General features: G+C 42.5%; 3 protein-coding genes across 4 annotated transcripts in view; 2 read left to right on the top strand and 1 right to left on the bottom strand.

The window, feature by feature from the left end:
• The first annotated feature begins 648 nt into the window (after positions 1–648).
• Positions 649–3,679, top strand: zc4h2 (zinc finger, C4H2 domain containing). Of its 2 annotated transcripts, XM_030792834.1 has the most exons (5): positions 649–709; positions 1,677–1,848; positions 2,015–2,187; positions 2,637–2,799; positions 3,139–3,327. In XM_030792834.1, exons 1-5 carry the CDS (start codon positions 657–659, stop codon positions 3,250–3,252), a joined length of 675 nt encoding a protein of 224 aa, XP_030648694.1. In that variant the 5' UTR covers positions 649–656; the 3' UTR covers positions 3,253–3,327. The 2 variants fall into 2 exon arrangements, with proteins under 2 accessions (XP_030648694.1, XP_030648695.1); XM_030792835.1 differs by lacking the exon at positions 2,637–2,799 and having other exon boundaries at positions 3,139–3,679.
• Positions 3,680–6,063: 2,384 nt separating this feature from the next.
• On the bottom strand, positions 6,064–7,693 carry shisa2a (shisa family member 2a). The gene is made up of 2 exons (XM_030792308.1): positions 7,399–7,693; positions 6,064–6,551 (listed from the first exon to the last, which is right to left on the bottom strand). The coding sequence occupies exons 1-2, from the start codon at positions 7,691–7,693 to the stop codon at positions 6,064–6,066; spliced, it is 783 nt and encodes a 260-aa protein (XP_030648168.1).
• A 3,189-nt stretch (positions 7,694–10,882) lies between these two features.
• The window catches only part of asb12a (ankyrin repeat and SOCS box-containing 12a), a 19,991-nt gene continuing 17,027 nt past the window's right edge, over positions 10,883–13,846 (top strand). Inside the window, exon 1 of the mRNA XM_030792641.1 lies at positions 10,883–10,906. Coding sequence (XP_030648501.1) covers positions 10,883–10,906 — 24 coding nt within the window. The remainder of the gene's footprint in view (positions 10,907–13,846) is intronic.

The raw sequence follows: 13,846 nt of genomic DNA, 5'->3' as shown, positions 1-13,846 counted from the left end.
CTCCCACAGACTGTCTCTTAGCAACAAGTCGGACGCCCCCTGTCGCTACAGTCTGATGGCAAATCCTGAGATGCGTGTTTGCTTTTTCTCTCCTGCCTACAACTGCAACACTTTGTTCTGAAAACTGAAAACACGTGGGTGGAAGGAATCCCACTCATGTAGTTGTACTATGCCGTAGTCCCGTAGTTAATATATATACACACACACACACACACACAGAGAGAGAGTCATAAAAGAATATGAAAAGGCTACTACAGAAAAAGCTGTTCTTAACATCCTCTTCAAACACCCAAGCTGTGATCTATGGAGAGGATGGTAGATGTTGTTCTGTAATCTACAAAATGAGTAGTGTTTCACAAAAAAAAAACCCCAAAAAACAGTATGCTAGTGATATAATCAGAATAAAGATTAATTTAAGGTAAAATTATTTGGCTCTTATGTACCTTTAAAATGTTGCACTGCTTTATGGGAAATGTAGTTTCATTTGGTATATAACCTGCTGTTGGCTACTGCTTACAGGCATATCATGTTGCACATGCTCACAGCTGTTTAGCCCGTCCATTGTCTTTTCATTGACTTGAAATTCTACCATCTATTCTAAACCGTTCTCGTTCAGTTCATCTTAGCCTAACAAAACTCTAACGGATTTCTACACCATGGCGGACGAGCAGGAGATTATGTGTAAACTGGAGAACATAAAAGAAATAAGGTAAATTATCGAAGTGTTAGCACAGATTGTGCAGGAAAGCTGCATACAGATTGGAATGTTAGCTATCTGCCTCCTCTGTGGTCAGTCTGGACAGGTTCATAGATTACTGTAGGTAAAATTAGTCTAGTTTTCGAGACCCTAATTATTGGCTCATTTGATGATTCATCATCGTAAAGTCTATACATATAGGCTGGTTTAATGTCCTCAAATCTATTTCCCTGTAGATCTTACTTTCGAGTGAACAACAAGCAACGCTGTTAGCTAAGCTACCAAATTCAATCGGGATGTTGGCTCTTTTTCATACCTGGGGTAATCACAAACTTAAATCGACATCAGTGAGCCGGAGCTCCATGGACTGTGCTCAAACAACTGCATTTTCTGTAAACTTGACTGTTTTGCAACATATTACTTACAAACCCCATCGTCTCCCAGTGGCCGTTATATATTAAAATTGGGTGTACCAACCTGGCTAGTCTGACAGAGCCGAACATTAGAGTGTTATCCTCGGTACGGTTATTCAAGCCAGTGGGAATGAAGTTATAGGGTTAGCTTTTGGAATTGTGGAATCAGCCTTAGCTGGACTCTGCTCCAAGGACTACTATGCTCTTACCAATCGCCTCATTTATTCTGCACTGTCTGTGCACTACCGATTTTGTTCTTTTGTGATGGTTACGTACTTCATGCTGTTTGTTGGATACTACCTCTAATCCAAATTGTGCGAGCTACTGGGCACTTGAATTTCCCCGAAGGAATGAACAAAGTGTCTATCTGTCTATCTATCTGTCGGTCTGTCTATCTATCTATCTATCTGGCATCGCTGTACTCAAAAGGGCATCAGCTTGACTGGTTTCATAACTGTTTTAATGAAACGGGGAAATCGTTTCGAATGTTTGTTTTTTTCCCTAATTTTATTGTGCATGCCTACATAGCCTTGTGTGTTAGGTTGTCTCTCTCGGTCGTGCTCTAGGAATAAGACGGTGCAGATGGAGAAAATTAAATCTCGTCTACGAAGCGAGTTTGAAGCGCTGGAGTCAGAGGAGAAACATCTGAAAGAATATAAACAGGAAATGGATCTCCTGCTACAGGAGAAAATGGCTCACGTGGAGGAACTGCGACTTATCCACGCTGATATTAACGTGGTACTTTACCCCTATATAAACTCACATAAACTCACGTTTTTAGGGTGATATATAAGTGACACGTAAGAAAACAAGAGCTAACATCACCATAACAAGCCATACAGTCAGACACAAATGCTGATGTCTGTGCAGCTATATGCATTGGTGTGTGTGTTTGTCCAAGTAGATGGAGAACACCATAAAGCAGTCGGAGAGTGATCTGAACAAACTGCTGGAGTCCACTCGCCGGCTGCATGATGAATATAAACCCCTGAAGGAGCACGTGGACGCCCTGAGGATGACCCTAGGCCTGCAGAGGCTTCCTGACCTCAGCGAGGAAGAGGAGAAGCTCTCCTTAGAGTGAGTCACTGTGCTGGGTGTGTGTGGTTTAGGAGGACAGTGGATTTGATCCGCCCATTTAATCCTCTCACTTGTGTTTGAGATCTTACTGTTGAGATCTCTGCCTGTCAGTCTGGCAGAGTTAAACTGAAACACATATTCATAAAGATTCACAAAACACTGTAAAAACACAGCAAATAAGCCATCCACCTCACGGCTCTTAACACCACTCATCTGCCCTCTCTCTCTCTCTCTCTCTCTCTCTCTCTCTCTCTCTCTCTCTCTCTCTCCCTCTCCCTCTCCCTCTCCCTCTCCCTCTCCCTCTCCCTCTCTCTCTCTCTCTCTCTCTCTCTCTCTCTCTCTCTCTCTCTCTCCCTCTCCCTGTCTCTCTCTCTCTCTCTCTCTCTCGTACCTGCCTGCCTGTGTGTGTGTGTATGTGTGTGTGTGTGGGTATGCATGTGCTTTCTCAGTTATTTTGAGAAGCAAAAAGCTGAGTGGCAGACAGAACCTCAGGAGCCTCCAATCCCAGAATCCTTAGCAGCAGCGGCGGCGGCAGCCCAGCAGCTACAGGTTGCTAGGAAACAGGACTCAAGGCAGACTGCCACCTTCAGACAGCAGCCTCCGCCCATGAAGGTCTCTATGCGCATCTGTTTATCCCTTTACCACTACAGCATGCGTGCAGGAGAGAAATCACAACAATATGATTTACCAGAAACAGTGACCTAATTTCCTGCTTCTTCCTGACTTCACATGCTCGTGGAAGTTTGGATGTAATATAAGGTTTCAGGAGAAGCTAATGTATGTGAGGTAATATCGCACTGGAAAAAAACTCCTGCTGGGAAATCAGGACACTGAAACTAGATTACATGCGAGAGTGACCTTCAAACCAACTGAGACTGCCCACTGATTCTTACCCAAACTCGTATATGTGTTTGTAACATGTTTGTTGACATTTGTCTTATTTCCCCACAGGCCTGTCTGTCATGTCACCAGCAGATTCACCGCAATGCTCCGATTTGTCCTCTCTGCAAGGCCAAGAGTCGCTCACGAAACCCCAAAAAACCCAAGAGAAAACCTGATGAGTGACTGCAGACCCACTACACACAAGAACATTCAGTCTCAAAGACTTTAAGCCTTTAAAGTTTTTTTTTCTTTTTCTAGTGCGACACTGAGTTATTTCACTCTGTAAAAAAAAGAGAGAGACAAAGATGAGGAAGCTTCAACGCACGTATCATTACAGCTTTTTGGGGTAAAAACCAAAGGTCAGGGGTCAGAGGTTGTGCCCAAAGTTGAGTTCACTGCAAGGAGTGGTGAAGTAAATTGCCTTATCGTTTGAAGATGAAGAGGGTTTTTTGTTTGTATTGTTTTTAAATGGTATGTTCTCTCTAGATTAATAATGGTTATGGATGCTGGATGCTAGCAGTTCAGTCAGTCAAAAACGTCAGTCAGTCTGGGCGGTGTGAATGCTCTTTGTTGGATAATTGTATTGACTTCTTTGGCATAGAAAACTAAATATCATTGCACTGGTTTGAGCGGGAGACTCTGTTCTCTCAGAAGACTAAGAGTTGTTCAGCCCATAACAGCTCAGTAAGCAAACAATAAAACAATAAAAGTTATTTCAGTTTTTCACTAAACAATGCACAAGCACTCGTCTTAGTACCCAGTTCACGTTTGGCATTAAGAAACTGTTGGACTCAAAATGCAAACTGAAACTTTGTGCCGTTATGACATGTTCAACGTAAACCATTACAGTGGTCAGATTTGGGTTGATATTCCAGGTTGTAAAGTCCGTCACGGATCAGTGAGCTGTCTACAGGGCCGTGTTAGCCAGAGCCAATTATGCCTCTGCTCTTACTGGTGGTCACCATTTCTAACAAAAGACGCATGGTAAACATTAAGGTTTGCATTATGAAGTTACTGTTTATTGTATATTTACATCGATGGGTTGGTTTTGACAATGTTTGACGCTCGATACAGTTATTGTTAGATTGTATTTTTGTATCATAGTAACATTTCCTGTTTTACAATGAGCTGAAATGAACTCTCCAAGAAAACCTTTACATGACAAATGGGATAAACAAAACATTAATGTTTTATAATGAACATGCAGCTGTGTTTCATATGACATTTTATACGTCCAGCTCCATGTGTCTGTATCTCTGTAACTTGTCATACCATCTAATGGTCGGGTAGACAGCTTATATGTCATATAACTAATGAAACGAAGATTATGACATGGTCATATAAGTTTCTCAGACTTGTCTGACATAAAGTCACAATTAATATTGGTTCTATTTACACTTTAACACTGGCCTTGTTGTCTTTTACACAGTAGTTGTGTCTTGATGAAGCATTTCAATGAAATCCTTCTCAGGAGACACTTGACCTTCAGCCTTTTTCCTATAGATGGCGCTAACATCCTGATGTCAGTACAGCCAAAACTGCATCTGTCGTCTACATTAATGCGTAACCATGCCAGTTAAGGGGTGCTTGTGTAAACTCTACATACAGATTGGTTACAGGAGCACAAGTTCAGAGTGGAAATGACCTTTTGTCAGTTTTATTGAGTTATATTTCATTCTTGAACAGGAGAAAAGAACAAAACTCCCAAATCAAAACACTTCACTTGGACTTTCCCTCATGGTTTTGTTTTGATGATGTGATTAAATGTTCTCACCGCCCTACGGCGTAACGTGGTGAGTCAGTGGTGGTCACTCTCACACCGGAATCTTTAAACAGAGTCTTTAAAAACACTCCAGGTCCTTGAATTGTCAGCCAGAGCTGTTAGGCTTTAAATCTAAGCACTGTGGATGTGCTGAGACATCGTTAATTAAGAGTTGCGCATCTATTTAACCTCCAGCTGTGTTTTCCTAAAGATAACCCCTCACACCTCCCCCCTGTTTTAAAACAGGACACAGGTTTGCTGGATTTGGAGTATGCGACTCCGTGGGGAATAGTTGGGGGGTGGGGACAGAAAAGAGATTTTCATCAATTGTTTATGTGCGCCCCCCCCCCCCCCCCCCCCCACACACACACACCAAACCCATACTGTCTCTTCAGCAGCTGGCCACTCAGGCCAGTGAGTCAGTCAGTCCGTCACAGGACCCAAACGCCACGGTAAGCTCCTCTGCTCCCTTACCACCGACAGAACTCACAGTCAGTCCTTCTGGAATAGCTTCTTATGTCAAGTTTTCAATCAGTCCTTCTGGAATAGCTTCTTATGTCAAGTTTTCAATCAGTCCTTCTGGAATAGCTTCTTATGACAAGTTTTGTCTTGTTTTTCAAACTGGCGCAATCTCACAAAGAAAGCATGTATGTGTCACCCTCATGAAATGTATATTTAGTCATACCATTTCACCCAACTCCACATGCACACAGACACACACACACACTTCATTTTTGCTCAGTAAAATTTAAATAACTATGAACAATGTGAAAGATGAAAGATCAAATTGTTTTTGAAAAAATACATGTACTCTTTATTTAGATTAAACACTGTCATCAGTGAGAAAATATCATTTTACAAAAATGTTGTAAACACACCACACTCCTGTGAGAAGCAGTGTCATACAGAGAGAAAGAATTGCACTAAGACAAACTCCACTCTGGGCCCCACAGCCCAACTGGACCTGCTCTCAAACCACACACAGGTGACTTACAGCCAAATCTGAAGACAATAATGCACTGAACTGCCCTGGGCAGAGGGCTACAGCAGAGCATAGTGTCACATTACCCTTCTCCTGCACCCCAGACAGGCAACTAAGCAGCGTCACGTTCTCTCAGAGAGAACTAAGTTCAGGCTGAAGGAAGATACATATATCGCTCATCCATTCGGGCAGAGACGTTTTGACGCTGGTGGTCGGTGAATGAGCAGAACTGTACTGTGGGTTTCCATTTTCAGATGGACACACCGCGATAAACCGACTCAATGTGCACGGCCGCTGGAGCAAAGGCCTGGCCCTGCGCCTCCCCAAACGGAGTCTGACTGTCGATAAACGCCGGGCCCATTAGCAGGGTGTGGTCAGGTGGCAGGGCATAGCCGAGGTACGGTGGGTAAAACGGGGCGGGGCCCTGTGCGTGAGGGGAGTAGTGCTGCAGTGGAGGTGCGGGGAGCAGGTTTCCCACCGGGCCGAACACGCTCACGGCCACGTCCGCCGCGGGCAGCTGGGGCGCGGCACCGGAGCTGGAGCTTCTGGATGGCGTGGAGCTTTCTGGAGATGAGGTACCAGATGCTAACAGGCCGGTCTGGGCCTGCACTGGGCCCGGCTGCCGATCGGCCGCTTTGGGCTTCAGGCACTGACAGCAGCACACTGACACCAGCAAACCCATCAGCACGAAGGACAGGAAGGCACTCACAACAATCACAAAGGGCAGGTACATGGGCACTGCAAAAACACAAAACACAGAAAACTCAGTACAGCACTGCGAAAACACAAACACAGAAAACTCACTGCAAAAACACAAACACAGAGAACTCAGTACAGCACTGCAAAAACACAAACACATAAAACTCACTGCAAAAACACAAACACAGAGAACTCAGTACAGCACTGCAAAAACACAAACACAGAGAACTCACTACAGCACTGTAAGAACACAAACACAGAAACACAAAAATCACATTGCTATCCCTGGGGAGCATTCTCTATGAGCTTTCAAAATCATTTCAAGACATTAGTTCAAGAGTTCAAACCATTCATCATCTGGCTCATAATTTCTAACTGTAAATTCCACCAGATTCTTCATGAAGAGGAATTGTTTCGGCTCCAGAGAACGGAAGAGCTGTTTAAGAAGGCTCCATAGCTCCTCCTTTTCAAACGCAAATTTTCAATATTCACATTAAATGTCCAAATTCATCCCGCGTTTTGGTCTAAACACTTTTACATTCAAACATTTATTACTTTGTGAAGTTCCACCAATGTTAATTTATTTATTAACATGCTAAATTAGAACAAAGGGTAACACTAAAAATATATATCAGTGTTTCTCTACATTTAATGAAGTTAATCGTTGTTTATCTGAAATGAACATGTGGGTGCAACACATGGTTTTGCATATTTAATAAAAAGTGTGAAATGTATTATACTAAATATATTTGTAGTTTTCAAATCCTTTATAAAATGCTAAAAATGTTTCTCCTATGTATCAGATATATTCACATGTACATTTCTGATGCAGTCTTGTTTTCACTGTGCATCACTGCAGTAATATCAAACGGAACTTTTTTCTCACCGTTCGGGATCATTTTCCTAATTTTGTCTTCATTTTCAGAATCATGATTCTGATCCACGTCGCATGTGCTTTGGTCTAGTCTTGCTTCTACAGATGTGCAGCAGTAACGCAGCGCGCACGTGCCACAGCAGTAACGCGCCTCCTCACCGTCGTAGCGCTCCGGACACTGGAAACCGCGGTGCCAGCTGTTGTATGAATCGGACCATCCGTGACAATACTCTCCAGACCCCTGAACTGAGACCAGACGAGCTACGAAGATGAGCAGGAAAAATAAGGAGGTTGCAGGTGATCCCATATCCACACAGCAGTGATCAGGGGAGAGAACTGGACAAACGAACAAACGAAAAACAGGGAAAACAAAGTTCCAGTAATCAAGGGAGACAGACGAAGGGGTCCTGAGTGCCAGAGGGTTTTGTGGTGTGTGGTCAGAAGTCACTGTAAACAACAGCTACTTATCGGCATAATGACCCCACCCCACGCAGATCTTCACCCAGCTCCGCCCACGTACTCACCGCAACTCTGTCGCTAATCTGCATTAAATGCCCGGGATTCACAGACGAGACATAATTAGCGTAGTTAAGTTTTACAAAAGAATCACACTGTCAGTAAAACCACAATCACATGCATTAGTGTAAATTCAACGAGTAGTAGCAGTAGTAGTCGTAGTAGTAGAGGCAGTAGTAGTAATTCTATAGCTGAATTGAGTGAGGTTGTATTTTGCCCGGCCCCTAGTAAAGAGTTAAACTCGGACTTTAGTAATGTAATATTTTCTGTGTATATATTTTTACAGACTCACACTCGCCAACACACATCATCCTGACATACACACATACACTCACATACAGACAATTGCATGTCAGCAGCTGTACAAACTTCATGTCTGTCAGTCTGTGGGACAGTCTGAGTGTGTGCCAGGGGCAACTTCTGTTTGTTTATCAGAGTCCATGAGGTCACACACCCATCACATCAGTCAAATATGTAGGCTCCCATTCCGGAGGTGTCTGCAGGATTTCTGCTCCACCAACATGTCTATGCGAATTCTTAAAGTTATACTCCCACATCGTCCCGTCTCTGGCCACATCCTTAAAAGGCCATACAGACTCTTTCAAATGTCGGTGTTACAGGACTCTGTTGAGGTAATGCATATCACAAACACATATACTGCATATGATAAATTATTTAAATTGAACAGCTGCAGCGCTGATCTTATGTGTCTGTCTGTTTCAAAATGAGTTAATAACAAAGGTCTTTGTAAAAAAAAAAAAGGCAAAGTTGTCCTTTGTGACAGGAGTGTTCATAAGAATCACCCACACATTCACTGAAAATGTTTACACTGTAACAATCTGTTGGGACCTCTCACTCTATTTGACTTTAATGTTTACATGACTATTACAGTTTATATGACTGTAACATTTACATGACTATTACAGTTTATATGACTGTAAAGTTTACATGACTATTACAGTTTATATGACTGTAACAGTTCAAATGACTGTTACAGTTTAAATGACGAACAGTTTAAATGACTGTTACAGTTTAAATGACTAACAGTTTAAATGACTAACAGTTTAAATGACTGTACCAGCTTGGCCTGTGCTGTCAAACAGCAGTGGAGTTACTCTTCCAAAGAAGAGAGTGAAATAAAGGAAGTAAAATAAAGTCGTTGCCTATGACGTGAAGCTCTGATATTTTTATAGTTCCATTTTTAAAATGTTATTTGAACACAGTTAGGAGAAATTCCTTATCAGTGTTTGTTTCATAATTACCTCCCTGAGATTCCGCAGATGTACATATTTTAACATACCTTTACACCCTGGTTTCAGGTCTACTTCATCTCAAAACACACACATATGCACTGTCTTCAGTGGGAACTTCACAATGACTCCCATTTCACTGTATCTGCGGGTTAATAGGCCTGAATTTAACCTCTGCCCACTAAAGATTTAGCCCCTGTCTGTTTTAAGTATGGGGAAATAAAGAAATGTCCTGACCTCTTGAGCATTTCAATCTTGTTGTACAGGTGTCATATTTTAGTAGCAGTGTCTTGTGAATCAGATAGAGTCATGCGTGTAGGCTGGGTCAGCCTGGCTTCTCCCTGGGGAGAAAGGCATTGTTTACCTGGGCCCAGTGGGCTGTGTCTCACACAATGGCAGTTTACTGGTTTTTGTTTGGAGCCTAATCTGTGTTAATAAGAAGATGATGGGATCAGACCAGTCCTGCTGCTCAGGTTTACTGAGTCATCCATGGTTTTAATGGTGTGTTCAGGCAGGATTTGAGCTATGGAAAACTCAGTGCCAACATTAAAACGTATGGAAATAAATTAATTACAAAGAAAGAAAGACAGAAAGGGTCAAAAATCGCTAGATGAGTGAACACATAGACTGAGACATGTATGACTTTAGTCATAGTGCTTTTTTGGTTATTCTGGTGTTCTGAGTCCGACACAGAAGAAAGGGAGTTCTTGATGTATAAACACAGTTTTCAGAAACTGATGTTCCAGTCAATGGGTGAAAAGATTTTATGCTCACAGTCATAATCTTTTTTTGAGCTGTACTGGGTTTTAACTGGTCTGACAGAGTTTTGGAGCTGTACTGGGTTTTAACTGGTCTAACAGAGTTTTGGAGCTGTACTGTGGTTTTAACTGGTCTGACAGAATTTTGGAGCTGTACTGGGTTTTAACTGGTCTGACAGAGTTTTAGAGCTGTACTGTGGTTTTAACTGGTCTGACAGAGCTGTATGCTAATGTGGGCCTGTGTGTGTGGCTTATCAGATGTTTGAGCTGGGGGCTCCAGGTCATTAGGATGATAATGGAAGATCGATGGGTGTCCTCCCTGACAATTAGGCAAATCTGGATGGGTCATCCCGTACCCCTCCTCACATTAGAGTGCAGGGAAGGGGGGAGGGTTGGCTTGAGGGGGTGCTGTCAAAAAACTAATGCAGTGAACACTGTCTACAGTACTTAAACAAAGATAAATTCAGTTACAAATGTAAAATGTAGTTGGATGTGTGCGTGTGTGCGTGCGTGTGTGGTTTAAATAAGAATAAATAAAGCTTGAGTGTGTGTGCGTGGTTTAAATAAGAATAAATAAAGCTTGAGTGTGTGTGTGTGTGTGTGAGAGAGAGAGAGAGAGAAAGAGAGAGAGAGAGAGAGAGCGAGCCTGGACCTGTATTTCTGTGGAGTGTGACTTGGAATTATTCAGACCTTTCCAATATACGACATATCATCGTAAAATTCACTTTAATATGTGGTAAATACTCCTTTGAGCTAGGCTACACGGATAATTACTCTCAGGGACATGTTTTACACTCTCGCATGTTCTCGCGTGAGTTGGTTCATCAGGTGACAAGCACACTAGTTTGCCTCCCGATGGGGAGGAAAGCAAAACGTGAAATGATTTCCTGTAGAAACAGCAGGATGTAATTTGGCAGTGAAAACACATATATAAGTTATATGCAGGACATGGCAAAAAGGCTTTGATTGACAATGGAGCATATAACTACGCCAAAGGTATGTACAGCAACATAATTTGACAGCAACGTTCTTCTGAAGCGTTGAAGTCAGATGCTAAAAATATATGAGCTAACGCTCGTTTAATGTTGTTTTATGTTGATTTTAGGGCTATTTAACTAATCACAGATGTTGCTATGCTCGATTCGGCTGCTTGTTTTGCAGACTTAAAAACGTTCGCGTGAACTTAAACACGATCTGTGAGACGTTCACTCGGTGAGTTTGACGAGTAGAAGTCTCAAATAGGGAACTCAAGTAAATTTCTGTTTTGCCCGTGGTGTGCAAGAAGTGTTGGCAGTTGTGTCTCGACTTGAAATATTTTATCACTTTGAATGACATGCTCCAACAGGTGAGTTTGATAGTCACCCGAACAAGCGAGAGTCTCTTTTTTTCAAACTGCCTTTAGGTTAATAAGTTCCCACATTACATATCCCTCTTGCTAAATTATCACAACTTTGAAGTCGAACAAGTTACGAATAACTTGTGTCCCTTTATAGAATTTGGGTAAAATATGAACTCCACTGTGTTAAACCGCTGGCAGACATAGACATAACAGATAGTTGTTTGTGTTCGTCGTCGGATTGAAAACGCGGGTGCGCTGTAGTACGGTGGATTTTAAACAACTGACACCCTGACTCTCTGCTGTAAGTCTCGGCAACTCTGTCGTTTTTTTTTTTTTTTTTAAATCGAGTTTCAGTTCTTCTTCAAATGAACAGGTGTAAAAAACTTGTCAGGCATGAAACGTGTAGTGAATCCTTTCTGAAGGGATGTGTGTGTTATTAATAAGTAAACCGATGTCTCTGTAAAAGTGCACACAAAGCCCTGTTTTGTGTCGTAAATCCTGTGAACAACAAGTAAAGGTCACATAAGTGACCACGAAGGATGAGGATTGCAGTTCCTGTAAGCAAGTCAGCATCCTCAGAGGAAGTCCATCCTCAGGAGAGGTGCATCCCAAAGCTGCAGTCTTGTGGAATGTGCTCGATTCTGTAAGGAGGATCCCACAATGTGTGTATTAATTCACCTAAAACTTCTTTGGTCTTTCTGTTCCTTGAAATCCTGAGTTGTTGTCTGGATTCTGATCAGAGTTCCCCTTACGTTTTTCACCAACAAAAAGACTTTAAACAGGAAACAAAGCTGCCACCTGAAGTGTTATATCGTCATATTAAAGCTAATGTGTGCCCTCCAGAAGATGTGTGGTGGTTTCCTTATTGAGCAAAAAACAGCAGAATAAACGTATTGAGAAGTTGAGAAATGTTAATAAGATTTAAGGATGTTTGAGGACACCCTCCATGGGTTGGTAAGGGATATAGAAACACACAGACACACACACACACACACACACACACACACACACACACAGAGTACACTATTGGAGATCATTCAGAGCTATGCTGAATAGAGAGCAGTTAGTCTTTTTCAGGCGGTTTTAGAGACTGTGTGGTTTTAGAGGCTGTGTGGTTTTAGAGGCTGTGTGGTTTTAGAGACTGTGTGGTTTTAGAGGCTGTGTGTTTTAGAGGCTGTGTGGTTTTAGAGACTGTGTGGTTTTAGAGGCTGTGTGTTTTAGAGACTGTGTGGTTTTAGAGGCTGTGTGGTTTTAGAGTCTGTGTGGTTTTAGAGTCTGTGTGGTTTTAGAGGCTGTGTGTTTTAGAGACTGTGTGGTTTTAGAGGCAGTGTGGTTTTAGAGGCAGTGTGTTTTAGAGACTGTGTGGTTTTAGAGGCAGTGTGGTTTTAGAGGCTGTGTGGTTTTAGAGACTGTGTGGTTTTAGAGGCTGTGTGGTTTTAGAGACTGTGTGGTTTTAGAGGCTGTGTGGTTTTAGAGACTGTGTGGTTTTAGAGGCTGTGTGGTTTTAGAGACTGTGTGGTTTTAGAGACTGTGTGGTTTTAGAGGCTGTGGTTTAAGAGACTGTGTGGTTTTAGAGGCTGTGTGGTTTTAGAGACTGTGTGGTTTTAGAGGCTGTGGTTTAAGAGACTGTGTGTTTTAGAGACTGTGTGGTTTTAGAGGCTGTGTGGTTTTAGAGGCTGTGGTTTAAGAGACTGTGTGGTTTTAGAGGCTGTGTGGTTTTAGAGGCTGTGTGGTTTTAGAGGCTGTGGTTTAAGAGGCTGTGTGGTTTTAGAGACTGTGTGGTTTTAGAGACTGTGTGGTTTTAGAGACTGTGTGGTTTTAGAGACTGTGTGTTTTAGAGACTGTGTGTTTTAGAGACTGTGTGGTTTTAGAGGCTGTGTGGTTTTAGAGGCTGTGGTTTAAGAGACTGTGTGGTTTTAGAGGCTGTGTGGTTCTAGAGGCTGTGTGGTTTTAGAGGCTGTGTGGTTTTAGAGTCTCTGTGTTTTAGAGACTGTGTGGTTTTAGAGTCTCTGTGTTTTAGAGACTGTGTGGTTTTAGAGGCTGTGTGGTTTTAGAGGCTGTGTGGTTTTAGAGACTGTGGTTTTAGAGGCTGTGTGGTTTTAGAGGCTGTGTGGTTCTAGAGGCTGTGTGGTTTTAGAGGCTGTGTGGTTTTAGAGGCTGTGTGGTTTTAGAGTCTCTGTGTTTTTAGAGACTGTGTGGTTTTAGAGGCTGTGTGGTTTTAGAGACTGTGTGGTTCTAGAGGCTGTGTGGTTTTAGAGGCTGTGTGGTTTTAGAGGCTGTGTGGTTCTAGAGGCTGTGTGGTTTTAGAGACTGTGTAGTTTTAGAGGCTGTGTGGTTTTAGAGTCTCTGTGTTTTTAGAGACTGTGTGGTTTTAGAGGCTGTGTGGTTTTAGAGGCTGTGTGGTTTTAGAGGCTGTGTGGTTTTAGAGACTGTGTGGTTTTAGAGTATCTGTGTTTTTAGAGGCTGTGTGGTTCTAGAGGCTGTGTGGTTTTAGAGGCTGTGTGGTTTTAGAGTCTCTGTGTTTTTAGAGGCTGTGTGGTTCTAGAGGCTGTGTGGTTTTAGAGGCTGTGTGGTTTTAGAGACTGTGTGGTTTTAGA

This window comes from Chanos chanos, chromosome 15 (genome assembly GCF_902362185.1).
Source record: "Chanos chanos chromosome 15, fChaCha1.1, whole genome shotgun sequence".
Classification (NCBI taxonomy): Eukaryota; Metazoa; Chordata; class Actinopteri; order Gonorynchiformes; family Chanidae; genus Chanos; species Chanos chanos.
Note: the sequence above shows the minus strand (reverse complement) of the source record. Positions and strands in the feature narration are given on the sequence as shown.